The 27283-nt window shown below is 44.4% G+C and overlaps 1 protein-coding gene across 2 annotated transcripts in view; it reads left to right on the forward strand.

Annotated features, from left to right (window-relative positions):
* Positions 1 to 1925: 1925 nt before the first annotated feature.
* Positions 1926 to 27283, forward strand: part of snx25 (sorting nexin 25) — a 39353-nt gene continuing 13995 nt past the window's right edge. The window contains exons 1-8 of one of the 2 annotated variants that reach the window (XM_080525855.1): positions 1926 to 2046; positions 3913 to 3997; positions 14108 to 14324; positions 15948 to 16120; positions 19389 to 19575; positions 23442 to 23512; positions 24714 to 24904; positions 26874 to 27005. In XM_080525855.1, coding sequence (XP_080381981.1) covers positions 2026 to 2046; positions 3913 to 3997; positions 14108 to 14324; positions 15948 to 16120; positions 19389 to 19575; positions 23442 to 23512; positions 24714 to 24904; positions 26874 to 27005 — 1077 coding nt within the window. In that variant the 5' untranslated portion in view covers positions 1926 to 2025. Of the gene's footprint in view, positions 2047 to 2524; positions 2998 to 3912; positions 3998 to 14107; positions 14325 to 15947; positions 16121 to 19388; positions 19576 to 23441; positions 23513 to 24713; positions 24905 to 26873; positions 27006 to 27283 lie in introns of those variants that run through there. The other variant, XM_080525854.1, reaches the window with a different exon arrangement.

A 27283-nucleotide genomic window follows, 5' to 3' on the forward strand; every position in this document is an offset into this window, starting at 1 on the left:
AACTATGAAACTTCGAAGTCTGTGGTGGTGTTTTTTGTTTATGTTCCAGTGGATTTAGAGGCTTGCTCTGTCAGGTGTGCTTGCCCACTATGTTGCATTATTTATAAATGCAAACAAAGTGTAGACTTTGTTTGACTGAACAGTTTGTGTAAATGTAAATGATTATTGTTTTGTTATAAACGTATTGTTGGCAAATGTTGTTTTACAGACTTGCAGGCAGTTTATTGCAATGCATCAATGCATTAGTTGTACCATCGTACATTGCACCATCTAGTGGCTGTAATCACTAACAGTTATATTACATTTTAGTTTTAACTTTGAGTTGACATGATAGAGCATGACTTACTGGAGTAAGGTGGCCTCATAGTGTATGTAGTGAAATACATTAGGATGCTCACATTTTTATTTGCTATATTATACCCTATTCAGTCTTTCAGTAGCTGTACCACTGTATATATACCCTGTCCCATCTTTCCACACTACAGTCTGTGGTCTGAGAAGCTCTCACACAATGTTGAGTTTCTTAGTTCAAAGGAGAAAGAGCGCAAAAATTAACCAAACAATACCACCAAACCTATCAATGGGCAGGGTGGAGCGACCTAAGAATCTATGAAGGGATAAGGTAGCGACCACCATCTTGCTCATACGCTCATGTAGATACAATATGGAACTTTTGTCACTAATTCTTTACATCCAATTTTGACTTGATTGTTGACTGTATGGTTCATGATATAATGTTAATCAATTCCTTATCTCATCACCTCACACTTCATTATTTATGTTTTTATATTCATAGTCATTGCACGTATACTGACTTATTATTCATTTACTTATACTCACTGTAATACCGTACACTGTACCACCATGTACTGTCCATACATTTATGGCTTTTGCACTATGCACTATTGCACTGGTTAAGATGCTGAACTGCGTTTCATTGTCTTTGTACCTGTACTCGGTCAATGACAATAAAGTTTAACCTAATCTAATCTATTCTAATCAAAAGGCTAACAAACTTTAGCAAAATAAGATTTTGGTCGTGGGTGTGAGGTGTGCCCATATCTGTCCAATACATTTAAGGGTCCCACTTATCTCAAAAGCTCCCCCATAAGTTGAAAGTTCTATAAAGTAACTTTTACAAATCCATTCTGATCTACACAAGTGTGTAGGGGCTAGGGGTTACTGGACAGGACTATGTTGTCTGTGTGGTGTCTGCTCAGTTGGCTACCTCTGTGTGTGAGTGTGGATGGTTTACGGTAACCTATGTAGCGGTTTCCCGGACACTGATTTAAGCATAGTCCTGGACTAGAAAATCTCAATTTAAATACGTTTTAGTCTAATATTAGGTTTGATCTGTGTCTGGGAAACCAGCCATATGATATGTGTTTAAATATTAACACATGGTGGCAGTAGAGGTCTTTAGAGAAAAAAAATGTCCTCATGAAATAACGTTGTGGTTGAAATGAGTATTAGCAGAGAGCCTATGTATTCAGCAATATATTATATTAGCTAAATGAAAAAAGTTGGCGTTATTATGCAATTGATCAGAGGTCAATACCTAATAAGTGTATGAAAGTGACAATGTATTATGTACTTGATCAGGTAGTTGTTGGCCTTGATAAATCACCACATTGATATTAAAAGATTTCAAAACAACGTATTATAAAGTAGCCTAGTAGTAGTTCAACCAAAACTCTGGGTCAACCACAGTGACCCCTGACAAAACATCTCTGATTTGATGTTAAAATATGTCGACCAATCGGCGTGAACGTATTAACCGCACACTCCAAATTTTGGAGTGTGCGGTTAATACGTTCACGCCGATTGGTCGACATAATTTGACGTGTGGAGAGATGTGTCTGTCTGTCAAGTAAACTAGCCAGTCAGTCAAACGACGACAGAGGGCGAGCCATAACAAAGCTGCCTTCGCTTCCGCGACATCACACAGGTGTCATCATCAGCTGTTTCGGAGGACATCTAGGAATACGAATTTATTTTGGGGGGGGATATTTTTATTGTTTTAGTATGGACTTTGCAGACATAATGGTTAGGAAAAAGCCCTGCCCTATTTTAGCTAACTAGCTACTGCTTTCTACGTTATGTATTGTACACAAGCCAACGTTAGCTAAGCTAGCTATTACTAGATCATTGCTGCTGGAGTGGGTTAGCAAGTAAAAGCTAACTAACACACTTACCGAGTGTTTTTATTATACGTTATTATTATGTAGCTACCTAGCCTCTACCGACGGTTCGAGCCGTTAGCTATACGTCGTATGTGCGTCATTTATACTGACAAGGTGCATTTGATTTGCTTAGGTACGGTAGATATCTATCTATCTATCTATCTATCTAGCTAAACCGCTCAGTGACAATCAGACCAGTCTTAGTTGGCTAGCAACAGAAGCTAGCTAGCATGCTAGCTTCTTCTCAAACTGTTTACATGTAATGGAACTCGAGACCTGGCTCGCTTTAGAATGCACATCTGAAGCCAACAGTGAGAGCGAGGACATGTTTTTTTCGTGGATTTCAGACGAGTTGTAAAGGGTCCCGCGTTCAATGTTATTGGATGGTGCCTTCTCTCCCGAAGTGGGTCAGTGCGTGTGACTGAAGATTGAACAAACGCGAGGAACACTGTGTCTGTGCTGGTGTCGGCGGTGAGGAGATGTCAGTGACAGCAGCATGCATCTGGCTGGCAGCAGGAGCAGCAGCGCCGGTGCCCCCATGTCTAGCGCCCATGTCTCCATCGGTTCCTCTTTCCGTTTCTTGCCCGCTTTCTGCTTGGGAATCGTCGCGGCGTTACTTTTTCAGTTCGGATACGGGGGGCTTACAGTCACGTCCTTTTTTCTGAAGCTTTTTATTTACGTCTCCTTCGCGTTGCTCTGCTTTCTGCTGGGCAGCATTGTGCTCCTGGTGAAGAAGAGTCCCCCTAAGATTAGCCGATTTGACATTTCAAACAGACAGTCTGCTTACCTGTTGGACTTATTCAACACATTAATGGTAAGAATCGTTATCAGTTCGTGACGGTAGAATTATAAGGTTCTATCTCCATTTTTGTCAAAATTGAGTTTTTTTACATAATCTGATCCATTAGGTGTTTATTAATGCCTGTGTTGTGTTATTTTTTAAAATGTTGACATTTTTGAGTTAGTAATTCATAAAATACAAAGGTTCCATCTCACAAAACATAATGGAATGTAAAAACTTTGACGCTCAATATCTCTGAACTACCCTAAACGGAGATAGAACCTTATAATTCTAAGCTCACGAGTTCACATTCACGTTTCTGTCATAGATTCTGTCTATAGCGTTCATTTCGGAAGACTGACTGGCAGTAGGCATGTACTACTACAGTATTTACTACAGTAAAAAAAGTCCTGCATGCTATGATTTGATATGATGTCGTGGAGCTTCAGTAAAGCGTTTGAAACAAGAATTGTTTGATCTTCATGTGACGTTTTGATGTGATGTCCTGGAGAATGTCGCGTGGGCGTTTTTGTTGTTTTGAAACGTCCTTGTTGCTCAAGGCTGCCACAGTCATTTCTCCAACTGAGTCTCTTGGGTTTGACATCTCTCAGTACTCCCTCTTGTCCAGGATCTATTAAATTATGTATGAACTTGTATCTTGAAATAGCCTAGTTTGTCCTTTGTTTATGGACAATTGGAATATTGATACGATAGGGTCATGTCATTATTAGCATACAATGGATCATTGAATGGATATTGAATGGAAACTCAATTTCTTTGGCTACAGGCTTAGTTGTTCCACAATAATCACAGTACCACAAGTACCACCAAGTTGTTTATGAAATGTAATATTCACTGGGCCTATGCCTATAGTTAGACGCCTATCCATCATTGTAACTGTAGAAATGCATTTATACCGATCTAAATTATGTTGTACTGTGTTTGCAGGGACGTTTCTCTGTGCCTCTCCTGGAGTCGATGCAGACGAGGAGAGTGGTGATATCACACAATGTGGACAAGGCCCTTAAAGAAGGTTTGTGGTTACAACCGAAAAGATAATGTATAAATCAGCACCATCTGTGTGGAATCAGCAGATGCAGTCCCCAGGAACAGCCTGCAAGTCTTTTCATAGGTCAGCAGCTGTGTAACAGACAGTGTTTCACTTCCTGGTTCCCCTCCCATTTCCCCTGTGTCAAATGCTGGATTCTAAAATCAGCTGCTGGGGCTAGTCTCTCCTGTAGATCTGAATAGATAGTCTACAGTAGGTGGAATGTGCATTCTCTGCACACACCTATCCAATCCTTTCATCTCTATGGGAGTGGCTTAGGGGGTTGATGTAAACATGGTCTGGAGGGAGGTTTTACTGTATTTCACTTAAACATGAAATGAGGTTAAACCATGTGAGAGAGAGAACAAGTGGATACTTTGGAGGGCAGGGTGGTGAATCAGACCTGCTCATTTAAGCCAAAGAATGCCCTGGCTGAAAAAGGAGAGAGAAAACAATAGTGAATAAATCTTCTGTCACAGCAGCACATCCGCAGCTGTCAAACCAATGGATGATTTAGATGGGAAAGGCTGGTGGAATAAAGGATAGGCAAGAGAGAGAAAGAGGGGGGTGCTGGTGATCAGCTTGGCAGACAGATTACATTAATGGATAGTGTGACAGTCCGGCGGTGTCTGTGATGAAATCCATATCACATGTAGGAATGTTGCTTTTATAATGGTACGCCCACGCCATGCCTTAACATGACAATGTTCTGTTCTGTAGAGTGATTAGACATGTTTCTAAGGTAGGGGTTGATATGGCATTGTATCTGTGAGGTAGAGGTTGTCATGGTCATGTATCTGTGAGGTAGGGGTTGTCATGGTCATGTATCTGTGAGGTAGGGGTTGTCATGGTCATGTATCTGTGAGGTAGAGGTTGTCATGGTCATGTATCTGTGAGGTAGAGGTTGTCATGGTCATGTATCTGTGAGGTAGGGGTTGTCATGGTCATGTATCTGTGAGGTAGAGGTTGTCATGGTCATGTATCTGTGAGGTAGAGGTTGTCATGGTCATGTATCTGTGAGGTAGAGGTTGTCATGGTCATGTATCTGTGAGGTAGAGGTTGTCATGGTCATGTATCTGTGAGGTAGAGGTTGTCATGGTCATGTATCTGTGAGGTAGAGGTTGTCATGGTCATGTATCTGTGAGGTAGGGGTTGTCATGGTCATGTATCTGTGAGGTAGGGGTTGTCATGGTCATGTATATGTGAGGTAAGGGTTGTCATGGTCATGTATCTGTGACATAGGGGTTGACCTCCAGATTTGAAAGTGGTTGGTCTAACTTAGTAGTCCTAATAATAATAATAATAATAATAATAATAATAACTTTTTACACTATTACACACACCTTCTCTGTGCTGGAGGACTGATGCATGCAGATCTGACCTATCTGTTGCATAGTGTGCCTCCCACGACAGGACAAGTCTCTCTGTCTAACATCAGAGGACACAGTCACCTTCATGTATCCAGTGTGCTTCTTATTGATCAACAGCATCTTCAGGTCATTATGCAAAATGTATTGAGATTCCTCTGAATCTGTAGACTGCTATCTGGTCTTTCAACAATGTGTCCAGTCTGGAGTTGGTATTATGTTTCTTTAGCAGTACTCTTAAGGGAAACAGAATCAGGGTTATGTTCCTGGCTGGTGTATCTTTGTCTCTCTCTCTCTTCACTCTCTACCTCTCCCACTCTCTCTCTCTCTGTCACTCTCCCTCTCTCCTCTCTCTCTCTCTCTCTCCTCTCCTCTCCTCTCCTCTCCTCTCCTCTCCTCTCCTCTCCTCTCCTCTCCTCTCCTCTCCTCTCCTCTCTCTCTATGCAGGGTGGGCGTAATCACATTAGTCCACACACTGCTGGCTGCTTTTGCTGAGCCCCTATGGTGAAGCTCCACAGTACATGTTGCCACCAATAATAGGGATGCTCCGATTTATCGGCCACCGATTTAAATCGGCCGATTTCACTCCAAATGACTCGATCGGTGATCGGCAAAAATGGCCGATCGCAAAAACCGTTTTTTTTTTTTTTTTTTTTTTTTCCCCCTGGGGAAGACAGATAACTGAACAGAAAACATAGGAGGACGTAACAGTATGTAAACCATGAAGGCCACGTTTATGATGTCTTTTATACAGCCATATCGACTGACTTGGGCTTCAGGCCCTAACTGGGTGATAGGCCAGACCTTTACTATGCCATAAAAATGGGTCTGCGTTTGCTTGGTGCCTAATGGATCAAAACTTTTGTCTAAAAAGCAAAAAATACTTAGGCTATCCAGTCAGTTATGTATTTTTTTTAAAATCGGTATCGGTATCGGTTGATCTTGAGGAAACAAATCGGTGATCGGTATCGGCCCCAAAAATCCAGATCGGAGCATCCCTAACCAATAACACATCAAAGTTGGCCTGAATTGAAGACAGCGCTCACTGAAGCATTATTCTGGTTGCAAGTACAGCTATTGTGTTTCAGACAATGAGCCAGTGAATGTGGGTATGTCTTAAAGCCAAAAAGGGGTTTTGCACACCTGTATTATGCATTTGACAGGTGCATCAGAAAAGAACTGACTAAGAGTAGAAAAAAAGGCTCCCACACTCTCTCTCTCTGCTTGCAAGTGTAATTATTTTTTAATAGGTTCAACGTTTTTTCAGAGCTATAAAGGTAGAATATGTATTAACTAATTATCTCACTCACACTTCATTGCTCATAGCCAACTTAAGAACCAGACAATGCGTTTAGTATTGATTGAAGACATGAGGTCTAGTTAACGGGGTATCAAGTGGCTGTTGTACAAGACGAAAAGGAAAAACAGTGACCAACTGCTGCTCTCTCCGGCTCTCACCTTCAGCCCTAAACAGGTGGGCCCTACCTCTGAAGACAAGGTAGTGGAATCCATATAAGTTAGATATTGTAGTTACAGGGCTCGACATTAAGGCTTGTCCGCTGGTCCGGGACAAGTACATTTTATGTTCGGACAAGTGGACTTCCTCCTACAAGTCAAAACAAAGAGAAAAATAAATGTATTAATATCCGCAAAAAATGTATTCCTCCTTCAGTTGTCCGATCAGAAAAGTAATAAATGTTGTGACTAGGGCTGTCACGATTATTCGACGTCGTCGACGCCACCGACTACGTCAATACGTCGGTTAGCGTAATATGCGTCGGTTAGTCGCAAATAAAAAAAAAGACTTTTTTTTTTTTTTTTTTTTCCCTTTATTTTACCAGGCGAGACAATTAAGTGTATGAGTGAAAATGGATAGCTACTAGCTAATGTTACACAAGCAATGTAGCTCACCACAGTTCGTATGTCTTGTCTTCTGGTGTTAGTAACGTTAGCTATGTAGCTGGCTAGCTACGGTAGCCTATTGTCATTGTGGTGCGAGCACCTACTGTACGTTATCTAGCTCGTAGTTCGCATGCTACGTTAGCATCAATTTAGCTAATCATAACATAGCAGCGAGAGTAACGTTAGCTAGCTATGTGTTGTGGTGATGGACAGACTTCTAAATGGCCATGTTGGCATTCAAGTTGGCTAAACATAGCAGTGAGGTGGAGCCCAAAACTATTATTTTATTTTATTTTATTTTTTACAGTACAAAAATTATCGTTAGACTTATCGATAAATTAGTCGTTAGACTAATCGAGTAATCGATAAAATAATCGCTAGATTAATCGCTAGAAAAATAGTCGTTTGGGACAGCACTAGTTGTGACATAGATGTCGCAAAAGTGCCATCCTTCTTGACCGCGAAGTTGGCTTGTGGACATTTTAAGTCCGTAGTGAAAGAAACTGACACGTTACTCAAGCCAGCAAGCAAGATGTTCCTTCAAGCACCTAAAACTGGCCAGGTGCCAGGAAAAGCGGGAAACGCAAAATGTCATCCATTGCCGGTGTTATGCCAATGTATGCTGCCATGTCAATGTAGCTGCTTTGTCAATGTAGCTGCCTTGTCAATGTATGCTGCCATGTCAATGTAGCTGCCTTGTCAATGTATGCTGCCTTGTCAATGTAGCTGCCTTGTCAATGTAGCTGCCTTGTCAATGTATGCTGCCGTGTCAATGTATGCTGCCGTGTCAATGTAGCTGCCTTGTCAATGTAGCTGCCTTGTCAATGTATGCTGCCGTGTCAATGTATGCTGCCGTGTCAATGTAGCTGCCGTGTCAATGTAGCTGCCGTATCAATGTAGCTGCCGTGTCAATGTATGCTGCCTTGTCAAACAATCTATGTCCGCTGAGTAGGGGAGCGCGGGACACGCTGTCTTAACATTTACTGGGCACAATACATCACAATGGTATAAATGTAATACCAAATGAAATAATGATGATTATATCTCCAGATCTGATTTCAGCACAGAGCTGTAGACCGTTAAATAGACAGTGTGCATTTGTGACAATATTCCCCATCAGTGGTTAAATTGTTACACTACGTTGGGCAAGTTGTCACATTGGATTATCAACAAATAAGAACAACTAATTAATTGTGAATTTTTATTATAATTTCAAACTCAACTTCATTAAATAACAAAAAATTAGAACAATGCCTATGAACATGCCTAGAGAAACGGGCAAATCAAGCCTTTGAATCAAAACATTAATGCTGGCCCTAACCCCTTTACTTTAAACTTTGAAATCGAACGTTCTCTGGCGTGCACGTAGATCCACAGTAATTGTAATGTAATACATTACTGGCTTGTAGTGTCTCAGACGCATGCACACACGTGCGTCGTCATATTTGGACAAGTAACTTGAGCTCTCGGACAAGTAAAAGATAACACTTGTAAGTGTTTTTTCAAGTACCGGTACCTGAAAAAGCTTAATGTCAAGCCCTGAGATACATACTTTAATGAGCCATCACACACACACACACACACACACACACACACACACACACACACACACACACACACACCCATTAGTAGTGACCATTCAAGCAAATTAAAGGGATAGTTCACCCAAATTACAAAATCACATCTTTTACCCATATCTGACCACTATCACTAACCACTAACTGATAGCATTTTTAATCAAAAAAGTCTTTTCTGAAAAGATTCAATGACTTGACATGAATCACTTTTAAGATGATTCTGGCATTTCAAACATGATCATTTAGGGTACATTGACTTTCATTGGATTCCATACAGTTATTCCATCGGTCATACAGTGGCCAGAGAGTGGATTAAAGTCTGTCCTTGTCCATAGACTCCCTTCAGGAGAACTACTCCTTCAACCCTTCCCTGCCCAATTGTTATGATCAAACGCTATTCTGAAATATTAATATGAGCATGTTGACTCTTCCTCCAATCAACGTGTTAGAGAGTCTTTCAATTAGTTCTGTGGCGAAAGGGACCCCCTCGTAACAAGTTCACTATGCAGGTGTATCAAGGCACAGTCTGTTAATCCCAAGACCCTCATTGAAAAAACCCACATGCCTGGAATGTATACCTCTCATAAACCAATCAAAAGTTGAGAAATGTGAAACAATCCTTGCCCTACACACACGCACACACACACACACACACACACACACACACACGCACACACGCACACACACACGTGCCTGTATTGGCTGGGATTAAGGATCTGTGGTGCAGCAGTGCTATGACTCACATGACTGGTGGGGAAGAAAGGGCCAGTGTTGATGGAGTGGAGCTGTAGATGATCCTCTGCAGCGTCGACACACCGCAGTCACACTGCTGCAGCGTGTTTGGCTACGGGCCCCTGAGTTTACCCTCATACAACAGTTAAATGGTAAATGGATTGCACTTATACAGCACCTTATTCCAAAGGGCTTTACAGTGGCCTCTCATTCACCCATTCACACACACATTCACACACCAATGGCGGCAAGCTACCATACAAGGCACCGGCCCGCTCATTGGGAGCAATTTGGGGTTCAGTCTTGCCCAAGGACACCTCGACACGAGGAGCCAGGGATCAAACCACCGACCTTGCGATCATTAGACGCCGGTTCTACCTCCTGAGCCACAGCTGCCCCCAGTTAACCCCACTTGGGAATTGAACATCTATGTTCATTGTTCAACATGCATGGCTTTGTTGCGCTCACGTCATTCACAGGCTCTACGGGTGGAAGGCCAATAAAATGCGAATAGCGACAAAGCACTTTTCTTTTTTCTTTTTTATATTTTAACAATGTAATTTATTGATTTTTATGTTTACAACAGGTCAGAACCTTACATTGTAAACTTTTTAACCCCCCCAATTCCCCTTCCTCCAGAACATCTCTTCCCAGAACATCAGAGCATTCCATTCCTCCCTCTCATCACAAAAGACGACTACAGACAAATAATTGAGATATCTCTCCCCCCGTTTAAAAAAATAAAGAAATAAGTGAAATAAAAAATTACACAGGTGGAAACCCAGAAAAAAGACAAGGGTTAGCAAAAATAAAAATAAATAAAAATGTTATTCTCCTCTCTGTTCCTATCTTCCCTCAGCATTTCCTTTATATTCAACTTCTTGTAATGCTCCAGACATATCCACATTCTTCAAAAAAAGAATCATGTTTCCCATATGGAATTGAAGGTCTCCTTTCTACCCTTTAAAATATAAGTGATTTTTTTCCATTGAAAGGCAGGTAGACATCTCCCGGAGGCATTGACCCATAAGTGGCCTATTTACATTTTTCCATGATAAGGCTATTATGCGTTTAGCATGAAGCAAGCATATATTAATAAGTGTCTTCTTTTTATTCCAGAAGATTGGATCAGTTGGATATATGTGCCTGGTATGAACAAGTTAGGGTGTAGAGGTACATTTATGTCCAGCATATCATATATTGGATTTTGTGTGTTTTGGTTCTTGGTTTTTGTCATCAAGTCATCTAGGCCATTATTAGCCTGCTGTTTCACTTTGTGGTTATGCCTACTTTCTTCTGTTGTTGTGATATGCATCTATTTGCATATATCATAACATCACAGTAGAAATGTGTGTCTGCTCTCCTGTCCTGTGTTGGTTCAGGAGAGGTCATTAAGGAGACCACAGGACTTGATGCCTATTCACTTATAGAAGGCTGACAGGCCACTGCATCAGGCCGCAGCATAATGGACCGCTTATGAAGGGATTGCACACCTGGAAATGTGCATGGAGTAAAATAGACACACACACACACACACACACACACACACACACACACACACACACACCTTAGTCATAATAAGAAGAGTGATGACACTCATAATAAGATGAGTCACGACATACACACTTATGAAGGGATTGCACACCTGGAAATGCGCACAGAGTAAAATAGACACACACACACACACACACACACACACACACACACACACACACACACACAAACACACACAAACATAACATATCCCAAAGAGTAGAAGTACACTTTGGAAGCCATACAAAAACTGTTCTTGCATCTGAAATAGGAGAATTTACTCGGCTTGTATTCAGTCACTGAAAGACTGGTAAAGGCATAAACTTCATCTAATGGAAATGAACAACTAACCAAAACAGACTGTTTTGAATGTGTCAACAGCCCTAATTTGTATTCTTCTTTTTTGTAGTGGTAGGTTTACCATTATTCAGGTTTGCAACAAAACAAGCGCATATATGGCAGGCAGGTTTTTGTCAGTATTCTACCTACTTCATATAGAGGAATGTTTTGAGTGATATACAGGTAGCTCATCTCATTGCCTGCTTGAGGGACAATTTTCATCATATTCATATCTCTCATGTTCATGATCACTTTCTCTATAAAAATATTTTTCTCTCTTCCTTCTTCGAGCCTATTAACTGCTAATGGCTCCTGGTCATATTATAGATTACTTTTTCTTACGATGACTGATGATGGATGATTCACTTACTTTACTTTGGACAAAGGCGTCTGTTAAATGCCAAAACGGTAATGTAACACACACACAGCCCAGTGATAACAGGATGTTGTATTGTCTGGGTAATGGTCAGATGCCTGATGGAATGAGGTCCTCCGCCTCCTTTGTGTAGCAGCATGTTGATATGACGGCTCTTTCTCTCTATTCAGTTCAATGCTTTATTGGCATCAAATACATTTGTAAATATTGCCGTCTCTCTCCATTGTGAGGGAGGACAGTACTTAATGATGTTGTACAGGCCTCATTCTGAAGTCTATAGACAGTCGAGAGAGAGAGAGAGAGAGAGAGAGAGAGAGAGAGAGAGAGAGAGAGAGAGAGAGAGAGAGAGAGAGAGAGAGAGAGAGAGAGAGAGAGAGAGAGAGAGAGAGAGAGAGAGAGAGAGAGAGAGAGAGAGAGAGAGAGAGAGAGAGAGAGAGAGAGAGAGAGAGAGAGAGAGAGAGAGAGAGAGAGAGAGAGAGAGAGAGAGAGAGAGAGAGAGGCCATACTGAGTGCTTCCCTTGACACCTGAGAAACCACACTATAGGATTTGATTTGATTTATTAAGATCCCCATTAGCTGATGCAAAGCATAAGCAACTCTTCCTGGGGTCCACACATAACACATACAAGAAACCATCACAAAATATATAACAAAGAAGAAAAACATCAACATGCATAATAACAAAAATGAAAGTCAGCAATGCTCACAGCCTTAGTTTTTAGTGAGCATCACAAAACACAGCCTAACAAAGAATAACCATCCACACACAACAATAAATAACAGAAATAGAATTAAAATACTCAGCTAGGATATAATGTATAATAATATTATTATAATTGTTTTACTCCAATGCAATCAATTTGTCAATCAATTGTTGGAATTTGGTATTTTATGGCCATATAGACGGCGACCCTGAAGCAATTAGGGGTTCAGTGTCTTGCTCATTTATTTTTTTACAAACGAAAGAAGGGATGCCAACTTTTAGCCAGAAGAGTTGGTCATGTATGTTGTTTATTTGCTCTCATTGTGCACTGCAGGGCAAGCTCTGCTCTGCTCTGTTCTGTAGCTTCCTTAGATGTGTTTAGTAGTGCCTGACCAGACCACCGGGCAGTAATCTAATAGTGATAATACCAGGGTCTGCAGGACATGTTTGGCCAGATGTGGTGTTATAAAAGAAAACCATCTCTTGACTACAGATATGTTTCTCCCTATCTTTTGCACAAGTTAATCTATATGTCTTGACCAATGACCATGTTAGTTTAGTCTAAAGTTACACCAAGAAGCTTTGCTAGCAGCTTTCAATAGAGACGGAGCAATGGAGCTGCACTGATGTGCTGTAATGTACGGTGCACCCTTGTGCCTCCTAGCTCTCTCTCTCTCTCCTAGCTCTCTCTCTCTCTCTCTCTCTCTCTCTCTCTCTCTCTCTCTCTCTCTCTCTTTCGCCTGTGGCAGAGCACCCAGCACCAACTTGGGGTTGCCGGTTCTCCTTGACAATGGGGGGAGTAGGGGGGTGACTGGAGGAGTAGGGGGGTGACTGGGGGAGTAGGGGAGTGACTGTAGTAGACTGGAGTAGGGGGGTGACTGGGGGAGTAGGGGGGTGACTGTAGTAGACTGAAGTAGCGTAGTCGGCAAGCGGTTGCTTGTTTGTATGTTTGTGTAAATCCCCTGGCAGCACGCCCTGCCATCTGTCACCTGGCGCCACTAGGTGCTCCCCTGACTGGGCGCTGGGCAGGATACCGTCTGTCTTCAGGTCGCCACGCTCCGGTGTGTCGCTGAAGGAAAGGTTCCCACGCCCACGCTGGTAGAATGGGCCTCGTTGCTGTCATCCAATGACTTTACTGTAACGGAACTAAGAAGCAGGCAGAAACGGGCCCTGCTCAGGAAGGCAGCTTCTAGTGCTGCTGCATGGCTGTGCTCTGGAGGCCTACATCTGCCACTGAAGTAAAGGTCCCAACTGTAGACTAGAACTTCACTGTCATTCAATGACCTAAGAAGCAGTCAGGGTGGGGGGGGGGGTATAGGTGTGGCTTAGTCCCACTGAGGTTAGGCTTAGCGTATGAGGCAGGAGTTCCCAAGCTCATCGTTGGTTTACTATAAGCTTCCGTCGTCTTACAGAGTTACCGAAGCCCCTGTGTTGTTGTGGGTCTGTGTTTTTTTACGGTAACAGATACTCTGTTGTGTGTCAGTTTACAGTTAGCAGAGACTACATCCGTTGTTTTGTATCTCAGTATTTACAGGTGCATGTGTGCGTGTGTGCGTTTGCGTGCAGTGTTTGACTACAGCTACCGGGACTACATCCTGTCGTGGTACTTGCCCCTGAGCCGTGACGAGGGCCAGCTCTACCAGATGCTGTCGGAGGACTTCTGGGAGATGGTCAAGCAGCTGCGGGGCCGTCTGGCCGACGTGGACGTGGTCAACGTGGTGTGCAACGACTCGGTTAAGACCCTCCATTCCCACTTCTGTGACCTCAAATTTGCCAGCACCAGGTAAGAGACCATCATGATTGATGGATAGAGGGAGGAACGAAGAGAAAAGGAGAGAGAAGGAAAAGGGAGGATAGGTGTAGGGGTTTGAGTCAGGGCAGGAAGCCTAGCACGGCAGCACTCGGGTTTCTAACACGTACTACCTTGGCTCTGGAGAGAGGACGGCTTCTCGCCTCTGATAAATGCCCAGCCTGTTTATGACGCTATAAAGTTGCTGCCAGCTCTGTGCCTGCTGCCCCGTGCATGATAATCTTATCTAGCAGTTAAAGCGGCTAGCCTTCATTTCATTTCTGCAGTTCCATTACTTGTTTTTGTTATATGGCTGAGATATAGGGCTGGGGGTAATGTGACAGATTCAATTAATTACCATACCATGAATTACTACTATTAAACAGTTGATCCCAGATTGTGCCTTTTAAAGTTACTATTTAAAGCAGGGGTACATGGGAGATGTAGGAGCATCAGAAGGGAGTAAAACTACAATCCAAAGGATGAATTCAGATACCTTGATGAATTCTATCGCAGGCTGTCATGCTCACTATGCGTCTGTACCTCATACTGTAGCATTACAATACAGGGAAGCAACCAATTAAGATGCACCTCCTTTGACGGCTGACTGCTCCAAACAAAGTCGACGTTGAAACAAGACTTCCTCAGCTCCGATTATGACTGGTTGACATTTACGGACCAAAATGTCACCAATTGAAATCCTGGCCGGATTTAGACAGCAGGTAGAAGGTTATCTCCCAGAGACTCTTCCGTCTGGGTTGTTAGGCTACCCTGTATTCACACCTTATCAGGAGTTTAGAGTTGGAGGTCCGACCGTCGCCTCATACAGGACAGCGTGCGGTTCTCTGATGCATGGGGAGTCTTGTGAATGCCGGTGAGTCTGCTGTGCTTATCCCTTTGAGACCAAGGTTACCACATTACCTCTATTATTTACATCAATATTTTTAATTAGTCATCGTTGATGTATCAACGACACTCTCGGCCAGCCTATGCCATAGCGATATCTTTGCTAGGCGTTTTTTCCAAAGAAAGCTGGCACTGAAAAGACACATGGCTGGTGTGTGGTTTAGAATTTTCTCCTTTTTTATGATTCTTGACTCATTTCCAATTTTACAGTCCACATGCCCAAACAAAGAACGCCTTGAATGAAAATGTGAAAGGAGAATACTAAAGGGAGAATGGGATTCCAGAGCATAATGTTTGTCATGGTTTCTGTCATATCTAACATACTACCGTGCCGTCATAGCTCTTTGAAGTGACATGGCTGTGAGCAAAGGAACCTTTCAATGTGCGTGCGTGCGCGAGCGAGCCTTCAGATGCTGACTCCATTCATCTCTGTCTAGACTTGAGCCAGGCTCTTTGATAAGCCCAAGCGGTCGTCCATTCAGCAGCTGTCTCTTTTCTCTCTGACTACAAGCTGTTTCTTTTAGCGACCTAACCTCTCCCCCTCTCACTTCCTCCCGCTCTGCCTCCCTCTCCCTCTTCCTCCCTCTCTGCCTCCCTCTCTCTCTTCCTCCCTCTCTCTATTCCTCCCTCTCTGCCTCCCTCTCTCTCTCTTCCTCTCTCTCTGCCTCCCTCCCTCTCTGCCTCCCTCTCTCTCTCTCTCTCTTCTTCCAGGCAAGAGGAGGTGCCCAAGCCCTTCCCCCTCCACCCGTGTCTGCGCAGCCCCGAGGACGAGCTGCGTTTCCTGCACTGCTGCGCCCGTCTGCTCATGCTGTGCCTGCTGCCCGTGCGCGACACCCGCTCCTACAGCCTGCGCGTGGTGCTGGTGGAGGTCATTACCACCAAAGGTACCCCCTCTAAGCGGTGCCATACTCGCTCGTGTTTTCCCATCCATAGACGAGACTGTGGCCGACCGCCATAGTCTAATTTGTCACGCCATAGTGTCATAACGAACTGAGAGTGTTTTTCCTAGCACTGTTTTTAGCACTTTTTCCAGCGCTGTTGCGGAAAGTGTTGGAGCAGGTTTCGCAGGATGGCCGCAGCTAGTCCGTCTGTCCGTCTGTTCCCATCAACAATCTTTTTTCTTAATACTTGGTCCACCCCACAGCCACAGTCTCACAAAGTCCTGTGGGAAACACTGCTGGATATATGGATGACTATAGATATCCCTACATCTGGGATGCATCTCACAGGGAGAGAGAGAGAGAGATGTTTTTTTGTGTGTGGGGGGGGGGGGGGGGACTGTGAACAAAAAGGTTATAAAAAACGGATACTGAACATTTCCTAATGTTTGGTGTCTTCTGATCGTGACCCAGATTCTCTCCCCACGCAGCAGCACTGGCGTCTGCGAACACAGCCTGTAACACACTCCACCATGACGTTGGGATTATCATCCCGTCACCCCGCCCTCCCAAAACCTGAACAACTGAAACAAACAATTTCCTCGTAAAATATTCATAACGATGCAGTGAGAAAAGGAAAGGCCTTGTTGTAGGTCACACAAGTCTCCCCCCCCCCCCCCCCCCTGCTGAGGTCTTGCTGGCCTGTAGGGATTCACATCCTGCCAGTGTATCTACAGGGGGGGGGACGACGACAACGGTCTTTGTCTTACAGTGCACAGACAGACGGCCGGGTGACAAAAGATACTTTACACACCCCTAATTACATCTTTATTATATCCCTGTTTCTTAGCAACATCCCTGGTTTAAGGTAGAGATCATATTAGCTCCGGCAGCAGCGCCCTCCACAAGCTAGCTGTGTTATTGTATGAAGCCTAGGAGAGGGTGTTCTCTTACCTCTCTGGACTTTCTGATCAGATAATAATGTGCCTGCGACTCTACTCCACCTCAGCAATTGGGTAATTAGATTAGAATTACTTTCTTAATTTTGAGGGGGGGGCGGGGGGGGGGGCTATTGCAATGAACAAAACATTAGCAAACAACACAGTAATTAGATTGAAGGATAGAGTGTTTCAACAATTAAATTGTGTGCCAGGTCCCCTCCCTCTGAGTGTCTCTGTCTCTCTGTCCTGTCTGTCTGTCTTTCTCTCTCTGTGTGTCTCTCTCTCTGTCTCTCTCTGTCTGTCATAAATCCCGGACTGGAGTGAATCCAAAGCCTTTATTAGATCTCTGATTCCAATTTCCAGAGAGATTATCTGTGGAATTGCTGTAAAAAAAGCTATTGCAGGTCGTGTGGGAGGAATATTGATAGCACGGCATCAGGCAAAGCTCTCAGAATGCACAACATATTTGATGAGGTGTAGAGCAGACAAACAATAACCTTGCACACACCGGCATCCTCCCCAACACAGCCGCTAAAGCTGTCCCAAATATCCGGAATATTCTATATCCGTACCCACCAGAGACCAAGGTCGAAACAAAAAGGGCTGTCAAAACACAACATCCCTCAGATATGAGAGAGAGAGAGAGACGAGTGTGAAGACAGATGCTCAGGCAGGCATGCTGCTCACGCCTCCCTGCACTAGGAAGAGGATGTCTCTCTCTTTCTCAACAGAGTGGATCCTGGACAGTAGACACATACACACACACACACACACACACACACACACACACACACACACACACACACACACACACACACACACACCAGCCTCTTTCTCAGGCCAGCCTGTAACCTCCAGAGCTCCAGCTGTCAGACTGATGGAGTCCTGGCCCCCTGCCTCCCCGTCCAGCTTTCTCTGTCTGGCCTGTTGAAGCTCCCTGTGCACTTCAAGCATGTACAGTCATGTACAGTCATGGCCAAAAATATTGGCACCCCTGCACTTCTGTCAGATAATGCACCATTTCTCCCAGAAAAATTGTTGCAATTCCAAATGCTTTGTTTTATTTCTTTTGTTTGCATTTTGTTTGCACAAAAAAGTAAAAAAATAAAAAAAGAAGCCAAATCTGATATCATTCCAATATTTTTGGCCATGACTATGAGTCACACCTTATAAAAGTTGAAACCGCGGCATTAAAATAAAATGACAAGCGGCTAGGGATGTCCCGATCCCACTTTTTCACTACCGATACCGATACAGATACCTGGGCTTCGGGTATCTGCGATACCGATCCGATATTTGTATACATTTTTTGACCCCTGAATAATAACAAAATCCCCAGTATATAGTCCAAATCAAATCAAATCAAATTTTATTTGTATAGTCCACACCAACAACAGTTAAATTAAAGACTGCCAGCCTTTATTAAAGCAACAAATGCGACGTGTTGTGGATTGGAACTACGGATCATAAGCTTTCAAATGATGTGTCATACATTGAAATCCGAAAAAATATGAAGTTAGAGTCATTTGAATGTTGTTAGACGTCAGGCACATATAGGGTTAACCTCTTTGTAATGAAACCGGAAGCACACAGCGCTACGAACTATGAGAGCTGTATCCATTATGCGCATTTTAAGCGCATATAGGACTCGCGTGAAGCATTTCTGCGACACGCGTTTCTGTTCACTGTTTTCATTCCCTCATCGCTTATACACATAAGTTTGACTGCGCATGACAGTAGTTCAGCAGTCTCTTAGTCGCACTGGTGCGATTGAATGTATTTCCAAGTCGCACAGAAATATATTCACTCGCAAATGCGACCAAAACAGTCGCACTATCGAGCCCTGGTCATGCACGTGACCACTGGCTACTACTGTTGTCGTCACTTGAGTGACACACCAGATCGAGAGCGCGGATCGGAGCCTTTTTTTTTTCTGGTGCGATCCGCGATCCAGCATTCAGGTCCAATATCGCGGCGATATCCGATATCAGTATCGGATCGCGACATCCCTACAAGCGGCCAACTGAGAAAGCCCATGGCACAGAAATGCTATTGTTAGGATATCGAAAGGAGACGTGTGTGTGTGTGTGTGTGTGTGTGTGTGTGTGTGTGTGTGTGGATAGATAGTAAGCCAGGGGATGCCACTTACAGCTGGCCGAGTGTCCGTTTGTGTTAGTTCCTGAATGTACCATAAGCTACATGACGTGTGCGTGAATGGTTGGATTCCACTGTAAGACAGTTATCGTTATGTGTCTGTGTCCGTGCGTGCATGCCTCAGAGGGAAGTCCCTAATGCTGTTTCTCTCTCTGCTGTGTGTGTGTTTGTGTGTCCAGTGCTGAAGCCCCTGGTAGAGGTGCTGAGTGACCCAGACTACATCAACCGCATGCTGCTGGCCCAGCTGGAGCAGCGGGAGCAGCTCAACGAGCACCATAAGAAGGCCTACACCTACGCCGCCTCCTACGAGGACTTCATCAAGCTCATCAGCTCCTCCTCCGACATCGACTTTCTCAAACAGCTCAGGTGAGGGCAACCTGCCTTTCCCCGTGTGTGTGTGTGTGTGTGTGTGTGTGTGTGTGTGGGGGGGGGGGGGGGTCTTGACTGATACCAGCCCCACATTACCTGCCATGTGTCATATTTATATCCACGTTAAATGCGATCAGGACACGCAAAATGACAGATGAATGCACAGCCATACCAAATTAATCCCACCAGGAAATAACTACAAATTAGATTTCATACCTAGGATTGACCAAATTGGATCTTGTGTGTCATCCTTACAATTTCTGATACTTCTCGGGATTGTTTTTGTTCGAAAGTCGGAAACTTGTTTCTCTAAATCCATAGCCTCCCGATACTTATTGAGACACCCATGAGGGTTTGTTTTCGGGTTGTAAAAGAGGAGATATTCAAAGGTTCCTTCAAATAGGGCTCAGCTCAAATAGAAACAGTTCTTATATTAGCGCTGCAGCTCACGTACTGCAGCTCACCACGCACAGGGCTAATGTGGATGGTGTCATTTCTTAGTTGTTCATGTAAACCTTAATTAACGCTTGACAGTGTGAGGAGGCTGTGACATGGCAGAGCAGCAGTCCACTGCAGCCCGGAGCACGGGAAGTCCTGTTGAAAAGGGCTGTTCTGAGGGAGGGACCTTGAGGGACACCTTTCGGATGATCAGTGAGGTCGTGCGAGGTCCCCCCAGAACTATGCAATGGAAGAAAGGTCGAGGCTAATGGTACTGGTGGAATATGGAGCATGGTCTTTGAAAACATCAGTGCGAAGATGAAAAAGAAATCCCTCCCTCCCTGCCTGATCCTGGTTTTCTTCTGTTCTTCCATCCCCCCACTGTGTTCTGCTGTCCAGCGGTGACCGCCATTCCCCTCCCCTCCACCGCCCCGCGCTCCAGTTTCAGCCTCCTGCCGTAGCATATCACACTGTCAAATGAATTGACAGGGTTCTTTATTCTAGACCAAGAAGCGTTTGACGTTGACGGGTGTTCCGTAAAGCCAGACACATTCAGCTGTGAAGTGGTGTCATGGCTGCAGGTCTGAGACCCACCAGAGCTCAGGTGGTAAGACCCAGCCCCCTGTAGAGAGTCATCCTGTAGATCAAAGCCCGGCACAATAGCAGCCCTATCAAAACACCTCCCTCTGTCCTCCGTTTCTGGAGGGCACTCAACATTTCCAACTCCTAAATTGTCAACCCTAGTAATGTTTTCTCCATCGATCAGGGGATGTAAGCCTTTTAAGTTGCTCTGGACAAAAAGGTGTGTCTTTTTTCCCCACTCGCCCTACTTAAAAGTCGGATCAATAGAACTTGTGAGTATGCTCTCCTAAATCTCTCTGAGACCTGGCAGGGTTCCCTGTGACAGAGGAGGTTGTAAGTCGGAGACCTTGAAAGGCCCGGCGCATTATATTATAGGATGATTCAGTGAGACAATGTTTGGCTATACGGAATGATTTGTGTGCGTGTGTGTCCGTGTGCGTGTGCGTGTGCGTGTGTGTGCGCGCACGTGCGTGTGTACACGGACGGATGTTTACGTACTAGTGAGACCACGTCCATCCAAAGATGCATGGTCTGGGATCTGAACAGTAGCCATTTGAGCTGGTTGACGGCATAGACAGAAGCCTTTACTAACAAAGCACCCTTCGCCAGTCCATACCTTATTACCGTAGAGTTTCCATGGGAACAGCAAGCTATGCTGTGATTACTGGTAGCATGGGAGCTCTAAAGTGAAATGAAAAACAGAAGTGGATTTGCCCATTGCCATTCAGTCGTTGGTACCTAACGTTTCTGAACCACCAGTGTGAGGTTGATGGTTGCTGTATCATGAGGCAGTTTTCACAGCCAGATCCTTGGTGGTCACTCACTGGGTGATGATGTCATTCTCTGACACACAAGCGGTGTGCAAATACACCAGGACTAGGTGTAATACCCTCAATGCTTTTACAGGGATGTATGTTAACTGCAAGTTTTACCATGTCCACGAAAAGGTGGCTTGTTTTTTGTGGGGCAGGGGTGCATTTAGGCCTGTAACAATTCCAAATTTGTCTGGACAATTAATTGTCTCCGAAATAATTGTCATTGACAATTATAATTGTCACTGACCCCCAAAATTGCTTCCAATGAGTTGGCCGGTGCCTTGCATGGTAGCTTGCTGCCATTGGTGTGTGAATGGGTGAATGAGTGGTCATTGTAAAGCTCTTTGGAATAAGGCGCTATATAAGTGCAATCCATTTACCGTTTCACTGTTATGTGACCCAGATAATGTAATAACACAGCATCCTATGAAGCAAACCATGCCTCTTTATTATCATAAAACGTATTTTGTCACCCTTCACTTTCTCATACAAATTTGGAATGGCAGTAAAGAGTACAGGATGCCTTTTAAATGCTGGCTTCTCAACTGTATTGAAAAAATATTCAATAATAATGTATTAAGCACTTTGAGCTGCAAAGTTTGCAGGAAAAGTGTTATACAAATAAACGTTATTATTATTATTATTATTGAATGGCCGCATCTCTTTCGCGATGTAACGTGTCACGCGCGCACCATTTGGACCTGTCCCGCTTATACTTATACGCGTTGCGTCTGCTTAACGACTCAGCAAGACCCAGTTGTTGGGAAGGACCAGCCACTGTCCGCAGCGGCACTGAGCGATTTGTTGATGACTACAGATTGGGTGGGATGGTGACTTTTTAGGTGTTGCTTCAGTCGTGTTCCTTTTTTCAACAAGCTCCACCTCTCCACCATGTAGGCTACTGTGTTTGCCGATTCCGGTGTGGTCGAAATTAATATATAATAATAATTATAATATAATAATTAAGATTATGTAAAATAATCGCCATTAGACGATTATTACATAATTGTTACAGGCCTAGGTGCATTTAAAGTGAACAGCAGTGACCGCCATTCCCCTCCCCTCCACCGCCCCGCGCTCCAGGTTCAGCCTCCTGCCATAGCATATCACACCTCTAATTAATTGACAGGGTTCTTTACTCTAGAGTCTAGACCAAGTGCATTTAAAGTGAAGAGTGCAACAATATGTTGCATGCTACTACCTTGCGTCGTTACTACCTGTAGTATTCCAACTGAAATTAATTGAATTGATGTGCAGAGGCCCATCTACAGTATTTCAACTATCATTCAAACTACCTTTTCAAAAAATGCCCGTCGAGAGAGGACGCTGGCGTTGCTTGTTCGCCACTTCTCCGCCCGAAATCTAGGTGTAATTGCAGTATACAGAGTAGATTGTCCTACAAAGACACCTAGATTTAGATTTAGTAATCAAAAAATTCATTAGACCCCTATACTTTCTTTTACCTATTTTTTTGTTTATTTTTATTTTACTACTCGATCTTTAAAGTTTGTAAAGCGTCTTTGAGTGTCTAGAAAAGCGTATATAAGCGTATAAAGCGTATATAAGTCTAAGGTATTATTATTATTATTATTATTATTATTATTATCATGGTTACGTTTTTGAGTTTGTGAGTTGAGATGATGAAGCTATTACACCTTCTTGTCAAGCCCAGCTAGTCCCAGGGCTATGAACTCTCTGAGTGTCTTGTGTTCCACTTTCAGTAAGTAATTGATGCGATTGATTCCACTACTTCCAGGGGCAGCAATATTCACTCATAAATATTCAGTGCCATTCACACAAGACTTTTTCCAATTACAGGTGCAGACGCCAACTGCGAGTGTTTTCTCATTCCTTTTAACAAGCAAAGCGGTGCGTTTGCCACCTTTTCGGGAAGGTGAACGTCGTACTTGATGTTCTTAACTGTGTGTTAAAGACGTCATAGATTTAGCTGGCAGTGTTTTTTTTCGCTCGCTGACTATAGTCTTTTCTCCCTCTATCCTCCCTTCACTCTTCCTCCCCCCTCCCTAGGTATCAGATTGTGGTGGAGATCATTCGGGCAACCACCATCAGCAGTCTCCCACAGCAGAAGAAGCAGAAAGGTAAGGTCTATGCCAACTGAACTGCCCCCTAGTGAGAAACCCTCGCTACTGCGATCCAGACCAGGCCTATGCTATGCTATGCTATCCTATGCCCTATTCACTAGTGTAGATCTGAGTGAGATGTGCTGATGGGTGTAAACAACATGGCTAGCTCCAACATGCCCCTCTGATTCACACTATATTGTTGACACCTATCCATGTCTTCTTAGATCCACCCTGCATATGGGATAGGGGCCAAGGGTTGATTTGGGATGGGGAAACATGCCTACTGACCAGCTCAGACGCCTACATCTCCGAGTATGACTTCCTGTATGTGTGTGCGTCAATGGAGCTTCCTCTCTACTCTTTATCTATGATTGACAGGCAGGGCAATTACAGAGGCGCTCGCCTGATGATTACCCAAAGAAATTAACCGGAAATTTCATGAACCAAAGGTCTCACTGAGGCAGCGAACGCCTTTTAATATTCTCTCAGCGAGCCGGCACACCGCAGGCGGTAAACTGACTGCCCCCCCCCCCAGAGCCGGAACAGACAATCATGTAAATGTCATTCACTGAAATATCTCTCCACCGGCATTACACCACAGGCTGCTCACGTCAGGTTTCACTTCCTCCTCCTCTGTGATGATCTGAGCTGACGTGGGCGGGGCAGATGGGTTGTAATGTGGTTGAGGTCGCAAGAATTACGACAGCATACTATCTAGTAGTGGTAGGGAGAGAGTAGGGGGAAGTGGCACCTAGTATGCTTGAGACCAAGATGTCATACTGCATAAAATATATATATATTTATATATAAAAAATAAGCAATATGGAATATCGAATGTGCAGTACATACTTATGCAGTGTGCTTAGGTATTGAGTGTGTAATGGGCCAGGTTCCGATCCAAGGCCCTGGTTGAACAAGAGATGAGAGAACACCAAGTGGAGATATAAGGGCCGTTGTTGCAGATAGAAATATGCTGAACGGAGCTGGGGTGATTCTTTCGCGTGACTTGTCAGAGAGGCATGCCTGTCATACACGGAAAAGATGTATTTCTATAAGTATCACAAAGTCGTGCTGTACTGAACAGCTCTGGTCCACTGTGGTGGGTGTTTTACGTCCGTTTATAATAATAATGATGATATTAATGCGTGCAAAACAAAAGTTAAAAACAACCTAAAAACCTAATAAGTTAAAACCATGGTAAACGTTTCCCCTGCAGACAGCAAGGGGAAGAAGACGGCGGCCATGAAGGCGGACCTGCTCCGGGCGCGCGACATGAAGCGCTACATCAACCATCTGACGGTGGCCAAGAAGCAGTGTGAGAAGCGCATCCGCCTCCTGGGAGGACCCAACTACGAACAGCAGGAGGAGGGGGCCGCGGAGGAGGGCGACGGACCCCAGAGCCAGAGGGTAATGATGACCACAAACACACACACACACACACATATAGAGAGACACACACACACACACACACACACACATCGATACACATAAACACACCCTTACTCATACAGCTCTAGCTTTTTTGTTTGTCCATCCGTCTATTTATAGAACACACACACACACACACACACACACACACACACATTGACAGCTTCCAACCGCTGTTGATTCACCAGATGGTTCCCTGCTTTGGGAGGAGAGAGAGAGAGACCTCTTTTACTGGGTGGTTCCTGCTCTGGCGGAGGCATCAGGGAGGGGAGAGGAGGGGGCTCTGCCATCCGCTTAATCGCATTAGAAGCTCTTATTGTCATAACTGCATTGTAGTGTCATTAAACATTCCACTGGCTGCTCAGCCCTCCTCCACACTCTCAGGGGACTGAGCTATAATAGCTGTGAGCTGCCATGCGCTCTCTCTCTCTCTCTCTCTCTCTCTCTCTCTCTCTCTATTTCCTCCTCTCTCCCTCTCTACCCCTCCCCCCTTTCTCTCTCTCTCCCTCTCCCTCCATTCCTCTAGAGGTCACTGTCAGTCCACTGCGCCCCAGCGGAACATTGGCCCCATTATCTCTCTGTGTTTATGAGGATCATTGTCGTCTCGCTGTCTTGTCAGTGATGGACAAATGCACGCCAGGTTCACTCCAGTCAGATCCTGTTGTCGGTGTCACCCTCCTTCATGGTCTGGCTGACCTTTAGATCAATGACTCTGATCCAGCCAAATGCCAGAGAGTCATAGTTGCTGTCCTCCCAGGCCCTGATGTGTCCTCCTCTAACCTTCTAGAATGTTCTGTCCTGTCCTGTTCTCTAGACAGGTATCCTCTCCCCTCTAACCTTCCAGTATGTTCTGTCCTGTTCTCTAGACAGGTATCATCTCCTCTAACCTTCTAGTATGTTCTGTCCTGTTCTCTAGACAGGTATCCTCTCCTCTAACCTTCCAGTATGTTCTGTCCTGTTCTCTAGACAGATATCCTCTCCTCTAACCTTCCAGTATGTTCTGTCCTGTTCTCTAGACAGGTATCCTCTCCTCTAACCTTCCAGTATGTTCTGTCCTGTTCTCTAGACAGGTATCCTCTCCTCTAACCTTCTAGTGTGTTCTGTCCTGTTCTCTAGACAGGTATCCTCTCCTCTAACCTTCCAGTATGTTCTGTCCTGTTCTCTAGACAGATATCCTCTCCTCTAACCTTCTAGAATGTTCTGTCCTGTTCTCTAGACAGGAATGGTCAAAGGGCTAGAAACCACATAATGATTTTTAACCCCTAACTTCAATGTTTTTAGACTTAACCCTGAACTTAACTTCTTCTTTGAGTTCTAGCAACTTTGGCATTGACCGAAATGGTGATATACTGGTCACGAAAACTCAGAATCAGTCACAGTCATGGCCTATAGTGGAAGAAGCCAAAACACTTTGCCATGCAATGAACTTGTCAATCAATTGGTGCTCTAGGCACAGGGTCAGCCATAGTCAGCGCCCCTGGAGCAATTAGGGGTTAAGTGCCGTGCTCAAGGGCACAATAGCAGTGGTAGGCACCTTAGGGGTGGCTGTGGCGCAGGAGGTAGAGCCGGTGTCTTATGATCGCAAGGTTGGCAGATCGGCGGTTCGAGCCCCGGCTGGCCACATGTCGAAGTGTCCTTGGGCAAGACACTTAACCCAAAATTACTCAGAATGAGCGGGCTGGCGCCTTGTAGCTTGTCGCTATTGGTGTGTGAATGTGTGTGTGAATGAGAGGCCATTGTAAAGCGCTTTGGACTAAGGCGCTATATAAGTCAGTCCATTTACCATTTACCTTAGATATGATACCAGCAAACCTCCAGTCACCAGCTCAAATGCAGCTCCCTCCTGAGGCGGGGATCGAACCAGCGACCTCGCTAGCCGGCCTCTCTAGCCTCTAGGCTACCGAATGTCTCCTTTAACCCCGCTACGGTGTGTCCTGTCCCCCTGTAGATCCTGCAGTTTGAGGAGATCATGTCCAACCCTGGGTTCCGGGAGCACTTCAGAGTCTATATGGAGAGGGTTGAGAAGAGGGCTCTCATCAGCTTCTGGGAGCTGGTGGAGACACTCAAGACTGCCAACAAGGTAGGCACACACACACACACACACACACACACACACACACACACACCAATGATTATGTCACAACATGCTATGGCATGGCAAAGGCACATTTCCATCCTCAGATGGACAATAACGTTCTATCGTATTCTACTAGGTTACAGTTAGCAACCAGAATCTACATTTTAAGCCCCCCTCCTTTTACATAACTTTATTAAGTTTAGTCTTTTATGGACAATGTACATTAATAAAGATGACTGCAAATGTTCCAGCAGTCTTAGCTAGTTGTCTGATTTTCAACG

This window comes from Nansenia antarctica (assembly GCF_963989245.1).
Source record: "Nansenia antarctica genome assembly, chromosome: 3".
Lineage (NCBI taxonomy): Eukaryota > Metazoa > Chordata > Actinopteri > Argentiniformes > Microstomatidae > Nansenia > Nansenia antarctica.